Source organism: Notechis scutatus, chromosome 7, assembly GCF_049901735.1.
Source record: "Notechis scutatus isolate UNSWTSFEM ecotype Mainland chromosome 7, rNotScu1.2, whole genome shotgun sequence".
NCBI classification, from domain to species: Eukaryota; Metazoa; Chordata; class Lepidosauria; order Squamata; family Elapidae; genus Notechis; species Notechis scutatus.
In genome coordinates this window covers 2,615,168-2,640,770 of record NC_142015.1, presented here as the reverse complement: position 1 = coordinate 2,640,770, position 25,603 = coordinate 2,615,168, and the positions used below count along the sequence as shown (strand labels likewise).

Genomic DNA, 25,603 nt, shown 5'->3' with positions numbered 1-25,603 from the left:
GCAGACCCTGGGAAAATCCCCCCAAAAAATCTGCAGGAAAATTCCCCACCCCGTTTTCCTACCGATTGATCATTCTTTATTTGGGATCACAGGATACCGTCTCCAGCTCCGTTCTCAGGGGGAGAGAGAGAGAGAGAGACTTTGGGCTTCATGCAAGGAAAGCAGCAGAAGCAGCAGAAGTCTTCCTTTCTCTCCCCCAAACTCTGTCAGAAATGAGTCTTTGTGAGACTCGTCGTGCCGGCACAGCCTCTTGGAGCAGGAGGCCTTGCAGGGTCCCAAAGACTCATTTCTGGCGGAGTTTGGGGGAGAGAAAGAAAGACTTTTGCTGCTTTCCTTGTGTGCAGCCAAAAGCAGAAGAAGAAAGAAGCGGAAAGAAGCAGCCTGGTGGCCAGGCACGTGGGGCGAGTGGGGCAAGTCCCCCCCCTCCACCCTTTCCCCCCCTCACAGCCTGGTGTTGTTTGCAATGCAAGTGACACAAGCCTTGTGTTCCCGTAGGCCATGTGGGTGCTGCAGCCTTGTATTCCTGTTCAGCCTGGATTAATTGCTTTGGGGGGAGGGGTGACATTTCTCTGCGGACCACCAAAATATTCTTGCAGATCACCAGTGATCCCTACCCACCGGTTGGTGACCACTGCTCTAAAGAGCATTGGAAACTGGTTGGAATTACCCTGTCTATTAACTAGAGACTTTTGTCATAAACCGAGAGAGGGCACAGGGCTGTTTTTGAGGAAGGGTTTTGGGTGGATGTAGAAGAAAGAAAAGCACTTTCGGTAACCGAGAAGACTTCCTTCTCTTGCCAAAATTAAGGAGGATGAGATTGTCTTGTTAGAAGGCAAGGAAAGGCACAGATGCCATTTCTTAATTGAGAAATTGCTTCACTTGCTGTTTCAATTGTGGATAGTTCATCCAGGCATTCTTAAATGTTCTGTTTTCAGACAATCAGGATGGCTGGGATGGAAAACAAGAAAATGAAGAGTGGCTTCTAGGAGGACCAGACGTCATGGCGGAGAAAGATATGGAGTTGTTCAGAGACATCCAGGAGCAAGCATTGCAGGTAAAGTCAAGTCACATTGGATGGTAACTTCCACCCAATGTGTTCACAGCCAAAGAAGCTCACCAAGAAAGAAGGTTTTACTGCTGTCAAGGAAACTGAAGGAGATCATTTACAGAATATTTTCTGAGTATCAGACCACTGATGCACAATTTATTAACTCTGATTTTGGTGCAAGAAGTTCTGGGGAAAACTTAGAAGACACTATGGCATGGCTCAGAAGCATGGGCCTGAGGATGCAACCACCTGCTGGTTTAGGAAGACCTAGCTTGTAAACCTTCCATGCAAATGGGAAACAATAATTTGGATCATTGCGGAATTAATATGGAATTACTGCTGTAGAGTTGAATACATTTTAACTGGGCATTTCTTGGTGGCTCCTCTTTTTGTCATGCACATCTAGTTGTGTGGGAACTCCCTTGAGATCCTTGTACAGTTTGTTACTTCCCTTTTTAGGAGGGATAGTAATTCAGAAAAATGTTTGGCAGTCTCTAAAATGTTTCATATTTTTGGAACACTTGTTCTACAGCCAGGCATTATCCTCTTTTTAATGAAGGCAGGATTGATCACATTAGGAAACTATAAGAGTGTGGGAAATTTGGGCTGCATTTACAGGTAAAGACGGGGAAGAGGCCTAAAAATTGTAGTGGCCCAATGGTTAGAAGGCAGTATTGCAGGCTTACTCTGTCCACAGCCAGGAGTTTGATCCTGACCAGCTCCAAGTTGACTCAGCCATCCATCCTTCCGAGGTGGGTAAAATGAGGAGCCAGATTGTTGGGGGCAAGAGGCTGACTCTATACCGCTTAGAGAGGGCTGTAAGGCACTGTGAAGTGGTGCATAAGTCTAAGTGCTATTGCTATGGCTTATTTGGAACCAACACAAAGGTGAAAAAGCACGGAAAAGTATGCAGACTTAAATGAACTGGTTAAACTTACACGTCTCTCAACTTTACTAGCCAAAGAGCCACTGCAAGATGAAATACTCTGTTAATGTACGATGCCTTCAAGCCTTCGAAGCAACTTGTTTTAGCGTGGGTAGCAAGATAGAGAAGTGTGAAGCACTCCTGGTGGGGCTAGTAAGAAAGCACATGTGTTTACAGCCTTTAGGAAGCATTAGATCCATTCCTTCATGCCACATCTTTGCTAATTGGTTTGTTTTGGCAAGGACTGGGTTAAATGCAGCCGAGTAGCTGACGCAGTCCGTCTCTAGGTAGATCAGACGGCCGCACCTGAGCAAAAGGGAATTCACTCAGTAAAAATGCAAAGATGGCTCGCTGATTTATTGGGGAATCTTGTCGGACAAGAAGAACCTCAGACGGTGTGTAGCCAGTTTGGGTATTGGCAGCTTTTGATGAAACCTGGGACCACCTGAAGGGGATTTGGGCTGTTGTGATGTGCAAACAGTTGTATTGGAACTGGGACTTCACCTTTATTTCGGATGCTCAGTTGGAGGCTGTCGGGAAGGCGCAAACTCACGCGCTGTTATCACAGGTATAGTGGGCGGCGTTCCTGCTTGAAGCATCTCTGTGTACGATTAAAGAAATTCCAGCCCCCCCCCCAAAATACGAATATTCTCAGTTTCCTTAGTGAGATCATAGTTTTATATTCATTCTAATTGTTAGAAGCAGTTACGTATTTTCCATTCCTATTAGGAATGAAATGGCGATTGATTCAGTAGGGCCCAAAGGGGCTTTTTCAGGAGGCAACTGGACTTTCTTGTTTTTTCTTTTGAAGACATTTTGCTGCTCATCCAAGAAGCTTCTTCAGCTCTGACTGGATAGTGGGGAACGGAAGCATTTATACTCCTTGCATTCAGTAGGCCGTATTCTTACAGGATGTTATTCCACCGATTAGTCTGTTTGTTAGAGCACTTGCACCTGAGCAATTAATTGAAGGCAGCTTGTAGAATTAAACTTTTTTTTATTTCTTTCAATTTACCTGTTGTGTGTCCCCTCCCCTGCCCAATAAAGAGACTTTCTTAAACTGCGACGGAAACACATTGTCTAGTTTGATTTGCTCTGGCTCCTTCGATGCCCGAGGCTTGAGACTTCTTTTCGTAAGAGAGTCCAGGGAATCAGTTGGTGAACCCTGGCAAAGAGATGGCATTTGAAGAAATTGAATTCCCTCTTGTGTGCAATGCGATACACTGACAGAAAGCTTTTGTGGTGCAGTGTTGTGAATAGGTCTAGCAGGTTGTATGCTAGTATGTCGGGTAAGTGTGAAGGCAAGGCAAGATTTTTCAGAGGCAGTGTTAAACTCATTGCTACTTTGAAACGTGAAATAAAAGAGATGGTAAACAAGGCACACCTATAAATTCCCAAGGACTTGCTTTGCCCTGAGGTTGGTATAGGAATATACAGATTGCTTTGTGGGTTAAGATCAAAGGTTTTACCTTCTGTGGCATCCTTTTTAACAGTTGTCAGCCAGAGGTCTCTAGCAGGTTCGGGAGCACAGCTCGATGGCGGTAGCTAGCCATTTCTTGTTTTATCCTCAGTATATGGTGATCAGACTTGCTGGTCCTAAATACAGAAATTGTGTTTATCTATTAAAACCCATCCTTATCTTGCAGACAATGGTCATCCACACCTAAATTACATAATCTTCATGCAGTTCCAAAGTTTCATGTGCTGGTTTCTGAAGATACCTCAGTTTAATAAACCGGTGTTTCCTAGACTTCAACTGAATGTTGTAATCTCTCCTGCTTTATAATGGAGGATTTAATGTAGGTTTAATGTAATGTAGGTTCGTGTAGGACATTAACCGGCATCATGTCACATCCAACTCTGGAAATTTAGCTTAATCTTGGACTACAAATTTGGATAGGAAACTAGAGAGTGAGAGAAGAGGAAACAAACTAACTCATTGTTCTCTGTTGATTTACTAAAAAAGAAAAGAAAAATAGAGCTGTTTATAGGTATTTTTAAACACCATAGAACCGTTTTTTACACCATCAAATTATCATTTGGAGGGAGATCAGCTCCAGTGCAGTAAAATTAAATAATTGTTAACCTAAACCTGAAAATACTTGCTTTTCCTGGTCTTCTAAATGAATCCTACCAATCTCTGGCTTAAAAAAATGATTAAATCATTGGTTGAAGGGCAGTCCTAAATCTTTGGGGACATAGTAATTGTGGCTTAAGCTAAAGAGAAAATAATTCACAGGGCTGAAGTAAGAAAAGTCGAAAAGAATACATGCACCCACAAGGCTTGCTTGCCTGATTAAAATTCTAAACAATGATTTGGCATGTCACCGTGGTCCGGTTCAGTGCATGAGGATGGGGGAAATCTTGTTCTTTTATCTAAACGTTTCAACATGTTCCTGTAATTCCCTAGAAAAGGGAACATAAAGGAAAAACAACCAACAAGAAATGGCTTTACGGCGGAGTTTCAGCTCTGGCTAAGCTGAACTAATTAATGCCTACTGAGAAACCATCTGCACGGCCTTCCTCAACTGGTTGGGAGGGGGGGATAAAAATGGAGGAAAAGAAGGCAAGAAAGAACTGGACCTTCTGGCTGTAATGTTTTTTGGGTGCAAGAACTGGACATCTGAAACCCTCTGTAGGCTAAGAATATTATTTTGGGCAGGACGTGCTGCCCTCGAAGCTCAGGTGCGCGGATACACGGTGCTGAGAGCAAAAAAAAAACACCTAAGTACCCAAGAAGCAGCAGCTGGAGTAATAAGAGAGGAGGAAAAGCCCTGTCACTAGGAAAAGCTGTAAAACATTTATAGTCTTTATTGTTTAAAGTTCTTAGTGCACGGGGGAAACTAAACAGGAAAGGATTAAAAGGAGCCTAATTGGCTCTTTTAATCTTCACCTTTCTGCAAGGTATTCCCTCCTCTCCTTGAGGGGAGAAAGGGGTAGTAGGTAGAGAGGAGAAAAGAAGGATTCCTCCTTTTACAGAGAAGTAAAACTGTAAGCCACAATTAAGGCCAAAATTATGTTGATCACTTGAAAGGCAGAGACGGGACTCCCACCCCCTACCCCAGAGCACTTAAACTTTTATGACCTCCAGTCTTCCTGCAGAAAACCCCCATTTCAAGTCTGGTGGCATAAGGTATTCTGCAACGAGTAGAGGAGTGGAGAACTCTTCTTGTGAAATATTTCTGGACTTTCTCAACTGTGTTAATATCAGATACATGATATGGGTTCCAGACTGATGAGCTGTATTCAAATATTGGTCTAGCAAATGTTTTGTATGCTCTAGTTAGTAGTGTGATATTACCAGAGAAAAAGCTACATAAGTTTAAAACTTTAAAAGTTGTATCTGTATAAGTTGATAATGCTGATATTTTTTCATGTTTACAAATAAAGAACGTATAACATTTCCCTTAGAGGTCTGAACTCAACGGATAATTCTTAAATTGAACTCAGTATCCTAAGGCAATTCCCTCTGAGGTTTACTCTATTTATTATAGATGCCCTTGATATACAGTTTTCCTTCTTCACTTTATTTGCCCCGAACTGCAAGATGGGTGGCATACAAACTGAACAAATAAAGAAAATAAATATAAATAAATACAATCCCATTTATTTCTTTAGAACGATAAGGGGAATTTAGTTTCCTTATGATCATTGCCTGGGTCATTACAATAAGAAACATTTCTAGAAATACAAAGTATGACTGGGACAACAACCTTTTTCCTATGTAATTTTCTCCATTTTTTTTGGCGTTGATGGAAAGAGATGTTCACATAAACTTGTTGCTTTTTTAAACTAGATTCCCAGAGCCGTGGAGTAAAATTGAGAGGGTTGAATTTGTGTATTTCTTTTTACAGAAAGTAGGAGTGACAGGGGCACATGATCCCCAGGTCCGCTGCCCATCAGTCATCGAGTTTGGAAAATATGAAATCCACACCTGGTATTCTTCTCCATATCCCCAAGAATATTCCAGGTAGGAAGCACTTTTTATGATGTGCGGTGTGTTGCCCACTGGAACTTTTTGCCATTGCTGGAAGTAAAACTATTACATATTTTTCTGATACACTCCTGTTTTAACCTCCCTTAAAAACGGGGGGATGTCAGATGGAGAAAGGAAATAGTAGCCAGCAGTGTAATAAACATAAGAAAGATGCAGATAAAATTTTGGAAGGTAAAGTAAAGAATATGCTGGCTGATTTTACAACAAGCTTGTTTCCTGAATTTATTTTTCAAAAGAGTCCTTTTAGTAGAGGTTTTATAGGAGAGAGTAAAGAATTACATTTGAGTGTGATGGTTGGTGTATAGTTAAATCAGTAGGTTTGGTAGTATATAATACTGAGCCTCTGGTGACTTTCCTCGTAACCCTTTTTGCACTGCACCCTTTTGAGCTTGGAAAATACATTCCCTACTTTGTCTGCTTCTTCTTCTTCTTATTGATGGATATACAGGCAGTCCTCGACTTACGGCCACCATTGAGCCCAAAATTTATCCTGCAAAGCGAGACATTTCTTAAGTGGCTTTTGCCCCATTCAGTGACTTTTCTTGCCACCGTTGCTAAGCGAATCAATGCGCTTGTTAAAGTTAGTAAAACAGTTCTGTGAATCTGGCTTCCTCCGTTGACTCCGTTGACTTTCATCACCAGAGGAGATGTCACGACCAACCCTGGGGAGGCTGCAGTGGTCACAAGTGTGAAAAATGACCTTAGGTCACTTTTTTCAGTGCCGTCCTAGCTTCAAACGGACACTAAATGGACTGTTGTAAATGAAGGACTGCCTGTATCATGCCGGAAGTCAGCTTAAGTAGTCTTTCGCTTAGGCCTCTACAGGTCTCCCTCTGCTCCAATCTGCTCTTTGGTTTAATACTGTCCAATGAATAATTATTTAAGAGAAAACACTTTCTTGCTCTTGTTATTTGTTGAAGGGATGAGAACTGCAGGGATTATATTGCTTAGCTCTTTGAAAGTTACTTTTTTCTTTAGCTATGTAGAAGAATATAACTTTATTACAGTCATACACCAGCAGTAGACATCACTATTTACAATAGATATAAAAAATACTGACACATTATAATACGTTAATAGTGGATAAAAACATCTGTTAAGAAAATACATGTTCTCAAACAATTAGGGGCACTCCCTGGTTTATATGAGTGGAGAGCCAATAAGTATGTGTGTAAATATCATTTTCCAAAGATTGTTCTATCTCCAAAAATTGTCACAAATTGACAGCTAAAATTCTGTAACCAATTTTTTTCTAGTAGACATTGCAGCAACACCTTTAGCTATATATGTATATATGCTTTTCTTTAATAAGCAAACTCAGTGTCTATATGAAAAGTGTGTTGTCTGAGTACAGTTAGTTTTGAACAACAGAAAGTGAATAAGCATAATGGTAATCCTATATGTATCATTGATAATAATCACATAATAATAGTAACATTGGTTATCCATACCAGGAAGCTTTCCTTATATAATTAATCATTCTTTTAGTCTCTTTAATTTCTAACCTCTGTTTCTATTAGCCATTGCTAAACAGGTGCCATGTTAAAAAGTATTCAGTTTCTTCCTTCTCCTTTATTTTTAGTATCAATCTGTCCATCTCTGTGCATTCTAATATTTTTTATTGTACTTTCATCTAAAGAGATCTCTTCATTTTTCCATTGTTGTGCAAAGACAATTCTTGCTGCTATTAACACATGTAAAATTAAATATTCCCTTTATTATATTGTTCTGGTAAAATACCCCCCCAAATATTTCTAGTTTAAAATTAATGTGTTAGTTTATTATTTTTTCTAACCGTGTATGTATTTTGGTTCAGTATTTTTTTTTGCCTTTTTTCTTTAGTTCTGAGTGGGTATTAACTGGTTTGTATTTTTTTCAGGTTGCCCAAGTTGTACATTTGTGAATTCTGTCTCAAATACATGAAAAGCAGAACTATTCTCCAGCAGCACACGAAGAAATGTGGTTGGTTTCATCCCCCAGCCAATGAAATATACAGAAAGAGTAATGTTTCAGTTTTCGAGGTAAATTTCAACAGCTCTTAACTGCTGTTTGTCCCAATAAAACAGGCAACGTAGTTCACAATGAATTTTCACAGCAAGTTCTGAACCAAGGAATAGGAACTAGCTCTAGAACACAGAAATATAATTTGAATAGTCTCTGGGTATGTTGTTTGCAGAGTCCTGGGCAGCCAGCAATTTTTGGTGAAGGTACAGTGGGTGAGAATTTGATTTATGCCCACATGTTTCTGCTGTAAATTTCTGCCTTCTACATTGGCTTTTTAAATACCATTTCCAAAAAGAGTTATGTTTCACGATTTAGGAGTAGTAGTGTTTTAGGTACTCTTTAAATAAGGTTATAAATTCTTGCCCATATAAACAAATCTAAGGGGTTGCTAAGCTTAAGAATATGGGTTGCCTTGCGGGGGAGGGCAAAGGTCAGAGTAGTGATGCTTTCCAACTGCTCTCTTAATGCTTTCAAAAATGGATGTTTTCCCTGTTTGCTCTAATATTATTTGGCCAGGATGTCATATTCTATTGTGGTTTTCTGATGAGGATACAGTCAATTAATCTACTTCTCACTTTTAAGGTGGATGGCAACGTCAGTACTATTTACTGCCAGAACTTATGTCTATTGGCAAAACTCTTCCTGGACCACAAGACTCTGTACTACGACGTGGAGCCATTCCTTTTTTATGTGCTGACGCAAAACGATATGAAGGGCTGTCACCTCGTCGGCTACTTCTCCAAGGTGAGGGTGCAGGCGTTGAAACCTGGCTTTTGATGTGCGGGAACCCTGCAAGGGTGTGTCCTCAAAGTCACCAAGAAATGAACTGAGTTTGAAGGGGACTTTAGTTTCATTTTGCAACCCTGGGCGTTGGTTCTTTTCTGACCCCCTCAGCAGAAGGAAATAAGCTTCTGTAGTGTAAAAAAACTACTATAAAATGTGGACTTTGGAAATCCATTTAAATGATGCTAGCTATGTATAGGAGCAGCCATTTCCTTAGCTGAATATTTCAGTTTTTACACGCCTTGTGTGTGTGTGTGTGTGTGTGTGTGTGTGTGTGTGTATATATATAATGCTTCTGGCAGATGAGATTCTGCCGAAATGTTGCTACAACTTTAAAAGCACAACTATAATGATGTGGGAAAATACCCAAACAAAGCTAAATTCTATATCTTTATCTATATCTATATATCTATATATATATGCTAATTATTAAGGATAGTAAATGCTGCATTCAGCGTCAATCCCCCATGCTTTCCTTGCCCCCATCCCCCAACACCACTTCTGAAACTATGATATAATTTGTGCAAAAAGATAATTTTTCCTCCTCCTATCTCTGGCTTTTTTCTTTTGCCGTCGCATTAAACCCCCTGTGCTGATTCTTTATGTCTGAAAATTACCTTTGAAATTAGTTCTAAACTGCATTCTAGTGGCTCTAATTGGGCTGGTGTTTTCCGTGTGCGAATTCAAAGTGATTCCGCAGTCATTCTTCTAAAAGTCTGCTGGATTTTTAACTGCCCGAGGGACTTCTGAAGCAGTGGGTGCATTTTCCCCCTATCCCTTTTAAAACTCTGTCTAGACAAATCTAGGGAACTGAAGCAGTTAACACGCCTGGCTTTCTCTTCATCCTGCCTTGAAACAGAGTGTATCCTCCGAGGAGTGTGAATTCCAGCTTCGGCGGTTCTAAAGGGAGGTTTTAAATCACTTCCTCATCCCTTGGGTAGCGAAGAGTACAGCTAGTTGGTGAAGTAAACATTCATTGTTAGCGCTGCTCCTCAAATCAGATGCTGATCTCATTGCAAAGCTTTTGTTTTGCGCCCCTGAAAAAAAAGACACACACACACACACACACACACACACACACAGAGAGAGAGAGAGAGAGAGAGAGAACATGGCCTTCGTATTCCTCCTGCATAGACGGGGTCCAGGCGTGAAGGCTTAAGACTGGCCTTTTGCAGAAACTGTTTTGCTGGGAGAAGAAATTTTCCAGGACGTGTGTGTGTGTGTGTGTGTGTGTGTGTGTGTGTGTGTGTGTGTGTGTGTGTGTGTGTAGAGGGGAGGAAATAACCATGCTGTGTAGTTCAGCTAGCCTGCTTACAGAATGGGGGGGGGGTATGCCTGCTGGATGGTAGTTCTGCCGTAAGGGCCTAAATCCTCTGTTTCTTTGGGAGGTGCTGCAGATCTTCAATTTCCACTCGGCAAGGCAAGAAGTGTGTGTGTGTGTGTGTGTGTGTGTGAGAGAGAGAGAGATTCGTGAAAACAAGGCAGTGTTGAATAGGTTAAAAACATCATCAAAGAAAAGAAGATCTAGGGATCAAGGCAGAGCTTAAATACAATAGTACAATTTCGGGAAATACAAAAACGTTCAAACAGCTACTGTTCAAATGGTTCACAAATTGCCCCAGAAATGCTGTTTTCCAGAAGGACAGCAGGGGCAGAGGGGTGTGTGTGTGTGTGTGTGTGTGTGTGTGTGTGTGTGTGTCCAAATTGGTTTGAGGGGAATTGCCACTCCAAAGGGGAGAAGCAACAACAAGAACAGCACACCTCCTGGGTCCCACAAGGTGGCATTATTTTGTAGATGGGCCTGGAGTATGCCCACCATTCTAGGTGCTCACGAAGAAAGGATTTTTCCAAATGACTCATCGGAGCATTTAGAGTATTTCCTATATTATTATTATTATTTACTAACATGCTCTGATGCTAAGGAGTTCTACTCCTCCTTCCCACCTGAAAGAAACGACTTTTCTTACCACGGTTGTTAAGTGGATACCGCAGTTATTCAGTCAGGAGCACAGCCCCTCCCCCCAATTGAGTTCGGTTATCAGGATGTGGCAAATTTGAATTTGGATCACGTGACTAGGGGGATGCTGCAGCGGTCTTGGGGGTCCCAATAAGTCACTTTTTTTCAGTACTGTTGTAACTTCAAACAGTCGCTCAACGAACTGTTGCAAGTCGAGGACCCCCCTCGATTCATTTTCATTACATTTACTCTTACCCTTACAGACACCTGGGTGGTTTGTTCTGAATATCCCCATTTACCTGCTCAGTAGCTTGAGAGAGTCATGCCTGTCGAACAAAGACATTTTCCTGGTAATAAATACTCTGGGGTATTTATCCTAGAACCCAAACAATATAGCCATTCCCCAGGTTTTCTCTCCCATTTTAAGTGGGGAGGGTTGCGGAAGCCTTTCTGTTTTTGGAAAGTTGCAAAGAAGCAAGAGGGAGGGAGAGCCAGAGTCATTTGGATGAAACACTGCTGGATTTCAGGAACCAAACCAATCTTTCCTTCCCCAACCCCACCCTTCCCAAATAATTAGGGCCTTGCTGTTGTTCTTCCATCGGAAGACGTGTTTTTCACCTGATTTTCTCCTGACTCCCCGGTGGAATTACAGCTGTGTCCTTGGCTGGAATATTCCCCTCCGTATTAATTATTGCCCTAAAGAACTCTTCTGTGTCACAAGGCCGTGCTTTTAATAACTGGATTCTCCCTCCCAAACCTTTCTTTTCTCTTTTTTTCTAGGAGAAGCACTGCCAGCAGAAATACAATGTCTCCTGCATCATGATTCTTCCCCAGTACCAGCGCAGGGGCTATGGCAGATTCCTCATTGACTTCAGTAAGGCCCCTTCTTATTTTATATTTTTCTGGGTTGGTTGGTTTTTGTTTTTTTTTAATTTTCCCCTGCTCTAACTTGGCTTTACGGTTTACGGAGGGTATAATTCTCCTTCAACTGATTGGGCTGGAGGTGACTTCGAAAGGATTCTTTACCTGAATCGGCTCTATTTTGCAAATCCAGGAAACCTCTGCTCCCCACCTCTCAACTCTTTTTTTGTGAAAGTTAATGTTTTATTTGTTTTGTGTGTGTGTGTGTCTTACATCATCACCTTCCTTTTTTTTCCTCCCCCGTTGCACGTCCATTCAGCAATCTTAAATTAACAATCCTGTTTTAAATCTGAATCTTGTTTTTATCCAGAAGTCCATTCCGGTAAATTGTTGCTGATTTAGATCATAGATATATAATACCGCAGTAGCTCAGTGGCTGGGCTTGTTGTCTGAGAAGCCAGCAGCCCAGGTTCGAGACCCGAGCGCCATGTGATGCGGTGAACTCTCATCCTCATCCCATCTCCTGCCCACCTAGAAGTTTGAAAGCATGCAAACGTGAGGAGAAAATGAAAAGAAAAGAAAGCTCAGGACCATATTTGTTGGAAATATATGGAAGAGGGCTTCATCCTGCAGTGGATCGATTGTGGCTAAGAGGAGGAGGAGAAGGAAGAAGAAGAAGAGGAAGAAGAAGAAGAAAGAAGAGGAGGAGGAGGAGGAAAAAGATGAAGAAGTAGAAGGAAGAAGAAGAAGGAAGAAGAGGAGGCGGAGGTGGAAGAAGAAGTAGAAGAAGGAAGAAGAAAAGGAAGAGGAAGAAGGAAGAAGAGGAAGAAGAAGAAGGAAGAGGAGGAGGAGGAAGAAGAAGAAGGAAGAGGAGGAGGAGGAGGAAGAAGAAGAGGGAGAGGAAGAAGAAAAAGAAAAAAAGAAAGAATAAATGCATCTTTCCGTGACATCATGCTGGCCACATGACCATGGAAACGTCTTTGGACAGCGCTGACTGAATGGCCTTGAAACAGAGATGAGCATCGCCCCCTATAGTCAGCAACAACTAGCCGAGTAAAATCCACAGGGACTCCTTTACCTTTACTTTATGTAGTAGTGGTGCTGTTACACCTCTATTTAGGTCCATCAGCCTTGGGGACTGGGATGGCTTGCTTGAATCTCACAAGGGAGCATGAGGGGCGGCCAGTGGCTATCTGGAGACGCCCTGTGTTGCGTGCTAGGTTCCAGCCAAATAAGCAAGCAAGCAAACAAACAAACAAAGGTTTCCTGCCCAGTCGTGTCCATCTCTAGCGGGTGGTGCTCATCTCCATTTCTTAGCCAGGGGGACCATGTAGTCGTGTGGCTAGCGTGACTATATACCGAGGTGCATAGAACACTGTTACCTTCCCTCCGAAGTGGTATCTATTTATTCACTGGCTGGAGAATTCTTTGGAGTTGAAGTCCACAAGCCTTTAAAGGTGCTAAGGTTGGACATCCCTGCTCTAGATCCTTTGATTTGTCCCAAGTTTGGATTACTCCAGTTTGCAAAGGGAGAATCGATGGAAATTCTGTGATTCTGCCTTAGAACCATAACTGGTAGAGCAAAGAGGTGAATTTAGAGTCGTAAACGACTGCTGTGCACAGGAAAAATAGAGGTGTATTTCTGTACCAATCTGAAAGTTCAGGCAGTGCTGGGGAAGAGACCTCAGCATTATTTGAGAAAGAGGAAGTACTCTGGTTATTCTTTTTAGTTGCTCTTAAAGATTAGAAAATCTGATACATGCGGATTGTTCTAGTTTTCTTTTTTTAAAGAATCTTGAATTGTGCACGGAAGTCAAATAAGTTGGGTAGCAACTGACAGGAAATACAAAGCAATGCAGTGCTTTCTGGAGAGGAAGAGAAGTCCCATTTTCAAAGCCAAACTAAGTACCTCTTTACTCATTTTCCCCTTCATCTTTAAATGAGAAGATGCTCATTTGTGCAGGCAGCTTCCTATGTCACGGAAAGTGATATGTCACGGAAAGTGAGCTGCGCACATGATGTGCCCTAAAGGGATGCTGACATTTCACTCCTCATTATCTGAAACCGAACCCCATGCGCTGATAGCAATTTCTAGCTGGAGTTCCAGTTCTTTCCCCCTTCTTTAAGTAATTGCTTGTGTACCTCCTTGTTGCTGTCTGGTGCATTTGAAAAGCTCAGTGATGGCTCCTGAATCCCAGGCCCTTAGATGAGTCTCTGAATTGACTTCATTATCAGCTTGCTGAAGGTGAAGTGTGAGTTGAAGGCTGGGGAGGAAAACCCTCTCAATCATGAGAGCTTCTTTGTATTAATTGTAGAACATGGATGACTGGAATTTAATTTTTATAAAGCCAGGGCGTGTAATGAATTATGATTCCCTGACTTTAAGGTGAAAAATCATTCTAATTAGCTTCGTTGATTTGGTCAATTCTTGATCGTAGGAGGCCTTGACACTAGCAATATACAGGTAGTCAGTCCTTGACTTATTGAGCCCAAAATTTCTGTTACTACGTGAGACATTCGTTAAGAGGATTTAGTCTCATTTTACAACCTTTCTTGCCAAAGTTCTTAATTGAATCACTGCAGTTCTTAAATTAGGGACACGGTTATGAAGTTAAGTTAATCTTAGAATAGAGTTGGAAGGGACCTTGGAGGTCTTCCAAACCAACCCCCTGCTTAGGCAGGAAACCCTATACCATTTCAGACAAGCGGCTGTCCAGCCTCTGGCTTCCCCATTGACTGGTTGCAAAAGGTGATCACATGATCCCAGGACACTACAGCCGTCATAAATACGAGCCAGTTGCCAAGCGTCCGAATTCGGATCACACGGCCACGGGGGGTGATGCAAAGGTCCATAAGTGTGAAAAATGGTTATAAGTCATTTCCCCCCCAGTGCTGTTGTAATTTTGAACCATCACTAAATGAATTGTTGTTAAGTCGAGGACCACCAGTAACCAGAAAAACCAAGCAGCTGCCAGCCCTTATTTGTTTCTATAAACATTTATATTTCTCATATTGAGCACTTGACTACTGTAACATTGTAGACAGGGGGCTGCCCTTTGGAACTTTAAAAAGCAGCTACTGGCACTTAAGCGTACAAAACCTCTAGCCTGCCTACCAAGTCACCAAGCAAGCACACCTTAAGGCAGGGGCAGGCAGCAATAGCAACTTTATGACTTACAGACTTCAACTCCCAGAACTCTTGAGCCAGCATGCCTGGTTCAGGAATTCTGGGAGTTGAAATCCACAAGTCTTAAATTGGCCCAGTCTGGAGATCCCTGCCCTAAAGGGGTTGGACAAATAAGGTGGTTTAGAGACCCCTGCCCTAAGGTGGGTTTGACAAAATAACAGTATTTTACAACAGGTTGCAGACCAGCACGTTTACCATGACATATATCTTTGTGGAATGCAGCTCACACCATTGGTTGCGCTAAAAAAAAACCTCAACCACCACCAATAAAGGCAATAAAATGATGTAACATTTGAAAATGGGTCTTGAGTCCTCTTCTTACAAGTTGGGGATGAACAGTGAGTTCAAACTCTTCACGCAATGAGGTCAGCGGAGTGGCAGATGCTTCTTTGGGGAGTAGAGGCAGATGGCTTTGTTTTGGGGAAACTTCTAAAGTATCCACTTTTAGAAGTAAGACACACACACACACACCCCATTTTTTTTTTTTAGGTGCCTTTTTGTCCTACAGAGAATAGTGCTCTCTCTCAGTTGGTCAATGCATACAAAAGACGCACTGAGAAGAAAAAGGAAGGGAACACAGGGTTTAACAGAAGTATTACAAAATTTTAAGAAGAACTTAAAGGGGTAAAAAGTAATTCTATAGTAGCATATTAAAAGTTAAGCCACTGTCTCTGTCTTGAGGTGGGTGATGGACAGGATAGAATGTGTTGTAAAAGAGGGAGAATAGATCCCCTCTTGCAGTTTGTTGGTAGGCTGTTAAACAGCACAGGGAATATACTGTATGTCCCCTAGTGGCCACGAACACAACTCAGATGCAGAAATGCATTTATATTTTAACACTAAGCAGTTGGAAGGGACCTTCCAATCATCATCATCTTTTAATGACCCCCATAATCTCTTGCGGAGTTGAGTCTGGGCAACTGCATGGAGCGGAGTGTTTATTGGCCGGATGCCCTTCCTGTTGCCAGTGCGGAGTTTTATTTAGCAGATACAATCCCATTAGGCCCAGAGGAGAGAAATAACCTGCTTCTACCTAGGATTGAACTCACAACCTCCTGATTGTGAGGCGAGAGCTCCAGCTCTAGGCCACAGCACCACTCTTGGAAGGGACCTTCCAATGTGTGTTTATAGTCTACCTGGACCTCATTCTCTAGCGTTTCCTTCGCTGGAACTGGTGCCAAAGCCCTTCTCTGCCTTGGAAGAATTACTCGTGTTCCTTGAAAATTGAGATTTTGGTTAAAGGGGGTCCATATTACTGTGGTTTTCACATGTCCGTCCATCTGCTGAAAAATCTCAGCTCTTTATGAAAATCCCCCTTGATGTCTGGCTCCCTTTCTTGACGAAACTGTGGAGAAGGTAGCATTTACTAATACATATTAGATTTCCATCCCATTTTTTGTACAGGAGCTGAAGGCAAGCTCCCTGAGATGGATGTTCATAAGGACCAGAGTAACAACTTGTTGGTTGTAACAATTTGTTTTGTGAATCTCCCCCCCCCCCCCACCAAGAGGTGTCACTAGTGGTGTTTCAGGGCCCCTTAAAAGGTAAAGGTTCCTCTGCACATATGTGCTAGTCGTTTCCGGCTCTAGGGGGCGGTACTCATCTCCGTTGCAAAGCCGAAGAAGAGCCAGCACTGTCCGAAGACGTCTCCGTGGTCATGTGGCCGGCAGGACTGCACGGAACGCTGTTACCTTCCCACCAAAGTGGTGTCAGAGTATATTCATGAACTGGAATAGAGCTTACTAACAAGGTCAGCCAGTGAGAGCTGAATTGAAGGCTGAAACTTAAAAGAGAGAATCTGGGCGTGGTTTATCTCTGTTCTGTGCTCAGCTCTAAAGTGAAAGAGAAACTAAATTGCTTGTCTGCTGAAGTTGAGTTGCTGTTAAGCTCTGAACCTGTCTGCTTCTATTTGAGTTTGCTCCATGTTGAAGAAATCTACAACCGGTATTGTAAAATTCACTTGTGTTTATAAAGAAGTTAAATGAAGCCTCAGCCACCTGCGTTTACTTTTCTGGCGCTGAATTTATGCTGCAATACTCTGAACAAGTGGTCCCCTATTGTTCTACTTGCGTTTTTTTTTTTACATGCTTTCGAGCTGCTGGATTGGCAGAAGCTGGGACAAGGAACGGGAACTCACCCCGTTATGCGGCGCTGGGGATTCAAACCGCTGACCTGCCGACCTTCCTGATCGACAAGCTCAGCCTCCTTAGCCCCTGAGCCATCCTTAGCTGCTCCCAACTCTTGAGTAACCTGAGAAGAGTCGGGTGTGTCCCAAACGTGGTCCTGAGCCCTTTCTGCTATTTCCTAGGTTATCTCCTCTCAAAACGTGAAGGCCAGGCAGGATCCCCGGAGAAGCCGCTGTCTGATTTGGGTCGTCTTTCCTACATGGCATACTGGAAAAGTGTAATCTTGGAGTGCCTTTATCACCAAAACGACAAGCAGATCAGCATCAAGAAGTTAAGCAAACTGACCGGCATCTGTCCTCAAGACATCACCTCGACTCTCCATCACCTGCGCATGCTTGATTTCCGTAACGATCAGTGAGTATCTCATTTCCTTCTCTCTCACGGAATCAGGTGGCTCGGGAAACGGCAGGATTATGCTCAGGGCTGATTCTGTAGATGCAAAAATCCCCCCCAAATGCAATTTTTTTTTTAAAAAAATACCCATCTTTCTAGCCCTTGTGCTATCAAGGTTATTCTTGAGAGGGTTGTTTCCCCCCCCCCCCTTCAATCTCAGAAGTCAGGGTGAATTTAGAGAGCCAGAGAAGCGACTGAGGGGTTAAAATAGGAATGGAGAGGCTAGAATAGAATTAGAATTAGAATTGCAGAGTTGGGAGGGACCTTGGAGGTCTTCTAGTCCAACCTCTTGTTTAGGCAAGAGAAACCTTATAGTATTTCAGATAAATGGTTGTCCAATCTCTTCTTAAAAACTTCCAGTGTTGGAGCATTTACAACTTCTGGAGGCAAATTGTTCCACTGATCAACTGTTCTCACTGTCAGGAAATTTCTCCTGAGTTTTAAGTTGCTGGATTAATTTCCACCCATTGCTTCCTGTCCTGCCTCTTCAGGTGCTTTGCAGAATAGCTTGACTCCCTCTTCTTTGGGGCAGCCCCTGAGATATTGGACCATTGCTATCATGTCTTCCCCTAGTCCTTCTTTTCATCAAACTAGACATACCGAGTTCCAGCAACCGCTCTTCGTGTGGGTTGATGCATTTTATGAGCCCAACCAATGTGGCTAATTTCATCTCAAGGGTCTCTCTGACATTTTGAAGGCCCCAAGCTTACAGCGGTGAGCAACGGCTGCACCGCTTAGTAGCAAATGCTTAGTAATGCACCTCTCCTCTGGGTCTCCCTACGTTTCCGTGTTTGAGACATGAACTTGATGCCATGTGACTGAAGCAGCCCATCCTTTTCTCCTTCCTCAGATTTGTGATTGTTCGGCGGGAAAAACTTATCCAAGACCACATGGCGAAGCTGAAACAGAACACCCGGCCTGTAGTCGTGGACCCAGAATGTCTGCGCTGGACCCCGGTCATCGTCTCAAACTCAGTGGTTTCCGAGGATGAAGAGGATGATCCCGAAGAGACAGAAATCGAGGTCCCACCGCAGTTGCGGGAGAGAGACATTGAGGTCAGAATGCGAGGCATTTATGCATTACTAGCTGGATAGCCATGCTTCGCTATGAAAGTGTGTGGTCGGCTTTAGTTTTTGGGGAGGAAAATAAGGGGGGAAAATTGTGCCTCTGCCTACCAGCATCTATCGGTATTCGTCTGGCTAGTGTCCTGTCAGTGTGTGACAGAGTTGAGGGCTGTTTGGAAACTGAAGTAGTATTTGCTGTGTAAGCAAGAAGGAGACAGCAAGGAGCCTGGGCGTGGCTTAGCTCAACTGTTCTGTACTAAAGCTGTTTGGTGCTGCTCTGAAACTGAAACTCCTCTCCTCTGCTTGTGTTTTGCATTTGGAACAGATTTCTTTTCAGGTGGGGAGGGGGAGTGGAACTCCTTAGCATCAGAGCATGTTAATAATAATAATGATAATATAGGAAATACTCTAAATGCTCTGATGGTCATTTGGAAACATCCTTTCTTAGTGAGCCCCTAGAAGCCAAGAGGAACATATATGCCAAATTTCAAATTTGTAGGCTTTACGGTTCTGGAGATTTTGTGATGATGCGCGAGCGGTCTTTTGCTTTTATATATATATATATAGATGATAAATTGTGAAGTAGTATAGAATCACAGAATAACAGAGTTTATGGACGTCTTCTAGTCCAACATACTCTTTAAGAAGGAGACCCTATACAGTCCCAGACAAATGGTTGTCCAATGTCTTCTTAAAAACGTCCAGTGATGGCGCACCCACAACTTCAGGACACAATCTGCTCCACTGTTTCATTGTTCTCATGCTCAGGAAGTTTTTCCTTAGTTCTAAGTTAAATCTTTCTTTAATTATCTTCCCTCCGTTACTTCTTGCCCTGCCCTTAGATGCTTTGGAAAATATATTAACTTCCAGCTCCCAGAATTCCCTAGCCGGCATGTTGACTGAAGAATTCTGAGACTGAAGTCCGTATATCCATATGCAATGAAGAAATTGAGCCTGTAGAGATTCTCAGTCCTCCAGGTCACGGTTGTCCCAAAGGGGCTTTTTTCAGGAGGCAACTGGACTTTCTTGGTTTTTCTTCAAAGATGTTTCACTTCTCCTCCAAGAAGCTTCTTCAGCTCTGATTGAATGGTGGGGAATGGTAGGATTTATATTCCTTGCAGACAGCTGGTCATTTGCATCCTTTTAGAGGGTTGTTGAGGCCACTTGGAGGTTTATCCGTGCCCTCTGGGTCACCTGAATAGGGTAAAAAGTTCCTGTAGGCTGCATTACTCCATTAGCACTACTCGGGTGACTCTGAGGACACAGATAAACCTCCAAGTGGCCTCAACAACCTCCTAAAAGGATGCAAATGACCAGCTGTCTGCAAGGAATATAAATCCTACCCTTCCCCACCATCCAGTCAGAGCTGAAGAAGCTTCTTGGAAGAGAAGCGAAACGTCTTCGAAGAAAAACCAAGAAAGTCCAGTGGCCTCCTGAAAAAAGCCCATTTGGGACCAAGTGAGATATTGCGGTCTAGCAGTTCAGGCTATTTGGAAAGAGGCCTCGCCCTTTTTCAGAAATCTGCCTGGAAGCAAAGCACATTCCCTATTTTTTCCCCCTTCAAGCTCACTTCCTTTGCTGACCTCTTGAAGGGCGTTGAAAGTCTCCCCTCACTCAGCCTGGTCCTGCCACGCCTCCAATGGCTTCAGTCACCAATATCATAACCACGTTTTAATTTCTTCTTTTTTTAAAAAAAAGGATCCTAGCTCTACCAGTCCCAGGAGCTTTGTTGTTTTTTATTTTTATGGCAGCCAGAAAAAAAAAATTAATTTTTTTTATACCCCCACCCCACCCTCTCCCCTGTCCCCCCCTTCCAGGTGATAAAGTGTGTCTCCTGGGAGAGGAAAGAGCGAGAGCCTTGCTTTCCACTGGAGAGTGAAACCAAGCCGGAGGTTCTCCCGGTCAACCCCCTGCGATCTGGCAAGCAAAGTCTTCCCCTCAGCGGTCTTCCCGCCAACAGCCACACGCCGCGCAGGGGCCGGTGGAGCCGCAAGAACAAAAAGCTGCGGGAATCCTTTACCGAGAAGGACCCAAAGCTGACCTTGGAGGAGAAGTCGGCAATGGCCAGGGGCGGCCGATGCGGCGAGTGCCAGGAAAAGGCGGCGGCAGCAGCGGCGGCGGCGGTGGTGGCGGCCTCTCGAGGGAGATTTGCCGAGTGCGAAGAGAAGGCGGCGCCCTCCCAGGGACAGTGTGGGAAATGCGAGGAGAAGGCCCCGACTCCCCGAGGGCACTTTGGCAAAGAGGAAGAGAAGCCGGCTTCTGCCCAAGGGCCCTTTGGCAAAGGCGAGAAGGCCCCTGTCAGCCAGAGGCGGTGCAGCGAAGGCTTGGAGGCCTGGAAAGGGCAGCTGAAAGCCCTCCAGCCCCTCAAAAGCCGGCTCTCGGAGCAGTGCGACCGGCTAGCCCGGCGACACAGCGAGGGGGACCGCACGGCGCTCAGGCACTTCAGCGAGAGCAGCGAAGAGGAAGATGAGGAGCCCGCCAGCCCCCGCTCCAGCTCCCCGCCGGTTCTCACCAAGCCAGCGTTGAAGCGGAAGGTGCGTTTCTGCCTCTCCACTATTTGGGGCCCCCCCCAAACTTGGCAACTTTAAGCCTCGTGGACTTCAACTCCCAGAATTCTCCAGCCAGCTTACGCTGGCTGGAGAATTCTGGGAGTTGAAGTCCACGAGGCTTAAAGTTGCCAAGTTTGGAGACCTCTGAGAACGGTGCATTAAACAAAAATAACAAGCATTCAGCATTGGGGCCGCAAATGGACTCTTGGACCCCTTGCTGGTTTTCCATCCAAGTTTGGTTAAGTGAGGAGCCTCGGTGGTTGCAGTGGTTACAGTGCAGTACTGCAAGCTACTTTTGCTGCAGCCGGCTTCCTGCAATTTGGCAGTTCGAATCTCACCAGGCTCCAGGTTGACTCAGCCTTCCATCCTTCCGAGGTGGGTGAAATGAGCACCCAGATTGTTGGGGGGCAAGAGGCGGACTCTGTAAACCGCTTAGAGAGGGCTGTAAAAGCCCTGTGAAGCGGCATATAAGTCTTAAGTGCTTTTGGGAAAGGGAGGGAGGGAGGAAGAAGGAAAGAGGGAAGGAAGGAGCTGTGGTTAGCGTGTAGTACTGCAGGCTAATTCTGCCAAATGCCAGCAGTTCAATCCTAACCAGGCTCCAGGTTGACTCAACCTTCCATCCTTCAGAGGTGGGTAAAATGAGGACTCAGATTGTTGGGGGAAAGAAGCTGACTCTACTGCTTAGAGGGGGCCTGTAAAGCACTATAAAGCGGTGTAAAAGTCTGAGTGCCCTTCCTTCCTTCCTTCCTTCCTTCCTTCCTTCCTTCCTTCCTTCCTTCCTTCCTTCCTTCCTTCCTCCCTCCCTCCCTCCCTCCCTCCCTCCTCCTCCTTCCCCTTCCTTCCTTCCTTCCTTCCTTCCTTCCTTCCTTCCTTCCTTCCTTCCCCTCCCTCCCTCCCTCCCTCCTCCCTCCCTCCCCCTTCCCCTTCCTTCCTTCCTTCCTTCCTTCCTTCCTTCCTTCCTTCCTTCCTTCCTTCCTTCCTTCCTTCCTTCCTTCCTTCCCTCCCTCCTCCCTCCCTCCCTCCCTCCCTCCCTCCCTCCGTCTAGAATGCAGTATTGCAGGCCAACACAGTCATCAGTCACATTTTTCAGTGCCGTTGTAACTTTGAACAATCACTAAATGAACTGTTGTAAGTCGAGGACTACCTGTAAATGTACAATCTGCTTTTTGTAAAAAATCCCCATACGTATTTTTGTGATTCTGGGTGCCTTAAATGCCAGAAGTAATAATGAAGCGTTGGTAGCCAAGTTTCCTTATTTATTTGCCAGACGTCAGACAAGTGGTTTGTATGACAGACTATCTAAAAATGGAATTAATAATTGTTAGGTTTCATTGAAACTGGGGAAATCTAAGACATTAATATACTCTTCAGATCCTATGGGCTGAGTTCATGCAACACCCTAAACCAGGGCTCCTCAAACTTGGCAAATTTAAGACTTGTGGACTTCAACTCCCAGAATTCTCCCAATTCTGGAAGTTGAAGTCCACAAGTCTTAAAGTTGCCAGGTTTGGAGATCTCTGCCCTAATCCCTAAATGAAGATACCTTTTATGACTGTTTTTAATTGTGAGGAGCTGCCTTCCATTGAGTGGATCAAAAAATATAGAAATACAGAGCCACGGAGCTGGAAGGGACCTTGGAGGTCTTCTAGCCCAACCCTACCCAAGGCAGGAAAACGTATACCCCCCCAGATAAATGAATATCCAATATTTTTCTTGAAGACTTTCGGTGATGGAAGACTGGCAACTATGGGAGGGGAAGCAGATCCATTGACTAATTTTTCTCACCGATGCTTATGATAAACATCGATAAACAGATGCTTATGAGCTATCAGATGGTGGAGATAACTTTGCAGTGTTTTTTTTTTCACCATGTTGTTGTTGTTGTTTCCTTTTCTTTCTTTGGACTGTCTTGCGCAGAAGCCCATTCCCCGGAAGAGACGAGTCCGTAAGCGGAAACACCACAACAGCAGCGTGGTTACCGAAACGATCTCGGAAACAACAGAAGTCCTAGACGAGCCATTTGAGGACTCGGATTCCGAGCGGCCCATGCCTCAGCTGGAGCCCACCTTTGAAATGGAAGATGAGGAGGAGGAGGAGGAGGAGGAAGAGGAGGAGGAGGAGGAAGAGGAGGAGGAGGAGGAAGAGGAGGAGGAGGAGGAGGAAGAAAGCGAATTGTTCTCTCGGGGATATCTCCGCCGTCTCTCTCCACAGGATTCCCTTAGGCATAGGCCCCCCTTAAAGAGAGGAAGTCAAGAAGAGGAGGAATCGGATGATACGGCTGGTAGGTTTTCTGATCCTTTGATTCTGTTTTTAATCTGAATCCAGGACGGTTGATGTCTTCCCTCCCTTAGTATTTATTCATCCAGAATGTCCAAACTTGGCATTCTGTAAATGTCCAGTCAGTTGGTACGTGGCTTAGGCAGGCACACTCAATATCTTGGTATGTGAGAAGGATCTTGGGAGACAGGGCAAAGAGAGGAAACTGTGTGACGGTCAGATAAAAGGCAGATGAGTCCGCAGCGGGAATGTTGGCAGGAGAAGAAGACTCAGAAGACACACGCCCTCCCTAGTGTCTTGGCCAGTAAAGGAGATGGGCTGGTGATTTGGACTTTCAAATTTGCAAGATTGTGTTAACACAATTAAATTAGCTTACCTGGTCTTTCCCCGCTCTCTGGATGACACCCATCTAGCTGCCCGCCCTGTTCTGCCGGAGTAACTTCCTCTGTTTTGGAACCCAAAAGAACCAAACAAACGTTTGCCATAGAGAGCAGAACTCATCTCTGCTTCCTCACCAAGGGACCCAACATTTTCCGAAGACGCTTCTGTGGTCATTCGCTTGTGATCTGGCTGGCGTGACTATATGGTGGATAGTAATTCAGGGACGCGGTGGTTCAGTGGCTAAGAGGCTGAGCTTGTCGATCAGAAAGGTCGGCAGTTTGGCGGTTCGAATCCCTAGCGCCACGTAATGGAGTGAGCTCCCATTGCTTGTCCCAGCTTCTGCCAACCGAGCAGTTCGAAAGCATGTAAAAAACGCAAGTCGAAAAATAGGGACCACTTTGGTGGGAAGGGAACAGCGTTCTGTGCGCATTCGGTGTTTAGTCCTGCTGGCCACATGACCACGGAGACGTCTTCGGACAGCGCTGGCTCTTCTTCAGCTTTGTAACGGAGATGAGCAGCGCCCCCCAGAGCCGGAAACTACTAGCACGGATCTGCAAGGAGGGGAACCTTTACCTTTAATTCAGGGAAAAAGGAAGGAGGAAGTGGGGAATAGGCAAGATACAAAACTCAACCGTACAGGGGAGGAGGGACTGTGGGGCAGTCAGAGGTCCATGCCTTCAGCATCAAGGACTCCCTCTCTTTTCAAGGGAGATGGGGAAAATTGTGAGAAATAGCTCAGCTAGCTGGAGATAAATTTGCTGAAATCCCTGTAAATAAACTTTGAGGGAGAAGTAAACTCCCCGAAGCAGCTGCGCTTCTGCAGTCCAAGCACGAGCTCTTCTGACCTTGGTTCCATCTGATAAGGTTACCCAGCCCACTTGCCTGGTATTTTCAGCCCACAGCTGCTGCTTAGGGGGCCCAGAACTGGCAGGAACAGGCCAGGCATGCAACTACCCTCTAGCCGTCTTAGCTTTAGATTGCCTGTGGTTTTCATTGAGATCCCTTGAAAATCTGGTCCAGGATTGAAACTCTGCCTAAGGCTGATGCCTAGAGAACGGCCTTCCAAGGATGAAGCTGAGGATTCTGGTGTGGGATAGAAAGTGAGGCCACTTGGAGAAGGAGTGGCGTAAGCATATATTTTGCATCCATCCATATGTCCTCCCTCCTCTCTCTGCAGCCCTCATCTCATCCATGACTAAACTAAAATTAGAAAGTAGCGTGACGTATTTTTAGCCCAGTAGAATGTTGCTTTCAAATTGCGTTTGTTCAGACATACCAGGCTGAACTCCCTCGCCAGGAGAAACAGCGTGGGGAAGTTGTGTAAATGGCTTCTTAGCCCTTCCACAAGTATCACCCAAATCTTTTAATTGACATCTTAAAATAGCAGTCACTCACCCACCCACCCACCCTGAGGGCTTTCTGGAATATGTTTTTTTTTTTTTAAACAGCTAGTCTCCCGCATGCAAAATGCTTGTGCCAAATTAGATATAATGATATCCAATCACACACAGATGCCTAATAAAAAGTTGTTTTCCATTGACAGGTCTCTCAGTGGTTGACTAGTAGATTGAAAGAAGGTTGGAGCACCTGCGATCAAGGTGGTTTTATGTGGATTGAATAGATGGAGCATTAGCACATGAGACTTCCCACCTTGTAATCTGGTGGATTTCAAAATCTACCTTCTCGTGTGATGGGTCCCCTGAATTGTTGCTGAATTGTTTTCCCTGGCTGTTCCCCACCTACCCTCTTACTTTCAGCAGTGCCTGAATCACAGCACACTAGTCAATTATAAAGATGACTCTTTAGATCTAACCGTGACAACTTTAAGACACTAAGATGCTGGCTGGGGAATTCTTGAGAGTTGAAATCCACGCGTCTTCCAAAAGTGCTTTTCCAAGAGGCGGCTGGACTTTCTGGTTTTTTCTTTGAAGACGTTTCGCTTCTCATCCAAGAAGCTTCTTCAGCTTTGACTTCCACACCATCCAGTCAGA

The 25,603-nt window shown here is 44.3% G+C and overlaps 1 protein-coding gene across 1 annotated transcript in view; it reads left to right on the top strand.

Annotated features, from left to right (window-relative positions):
- Window positions 1–25,603, top strand: part of KAT6A (lysine acetyltransferase 6A) — a 60,420-nt gene that overhangs the window by 30,313 nt on the left and 4,504 nt on the right. Inside the window, exons 8-16 of the mRNA XM_087969900.1 lie at window positions 936–1,054; window positions 5,828–5,943; window positions 7,850–7,991; window positions 8,557–8,718; window positions 11,495–11,588; window positions 17,071–17,302; window positions 18,192–18,396; window positions 20,223–20,939; window positions 22,872–23,235. Coding sequence (XP_087826026.1) covers window positions 936–1,054; window positions 5,828–5,943; window positions 7,850–7,991; window positions 8,557–8,718; window positions 11,495–11,588; window positions 17,071–17,302; window positions 18,192–18,396; window positions 20,223–20,939; window positions 22,872–23,235 — 2,151 coding nt within the window. The remainder of the gene's footprint in view (window positions 1–935; window positions 1,055–5,827; window positions 5,944–7,849; window positions 7,992–8,556; window positions 8,719–11,494; window positions 11,589–17,070; window positions 17,303–18,191; window positions 18,397–20,222; window positions 20,940–22,871; window positions 23,236–25,603) is intronic.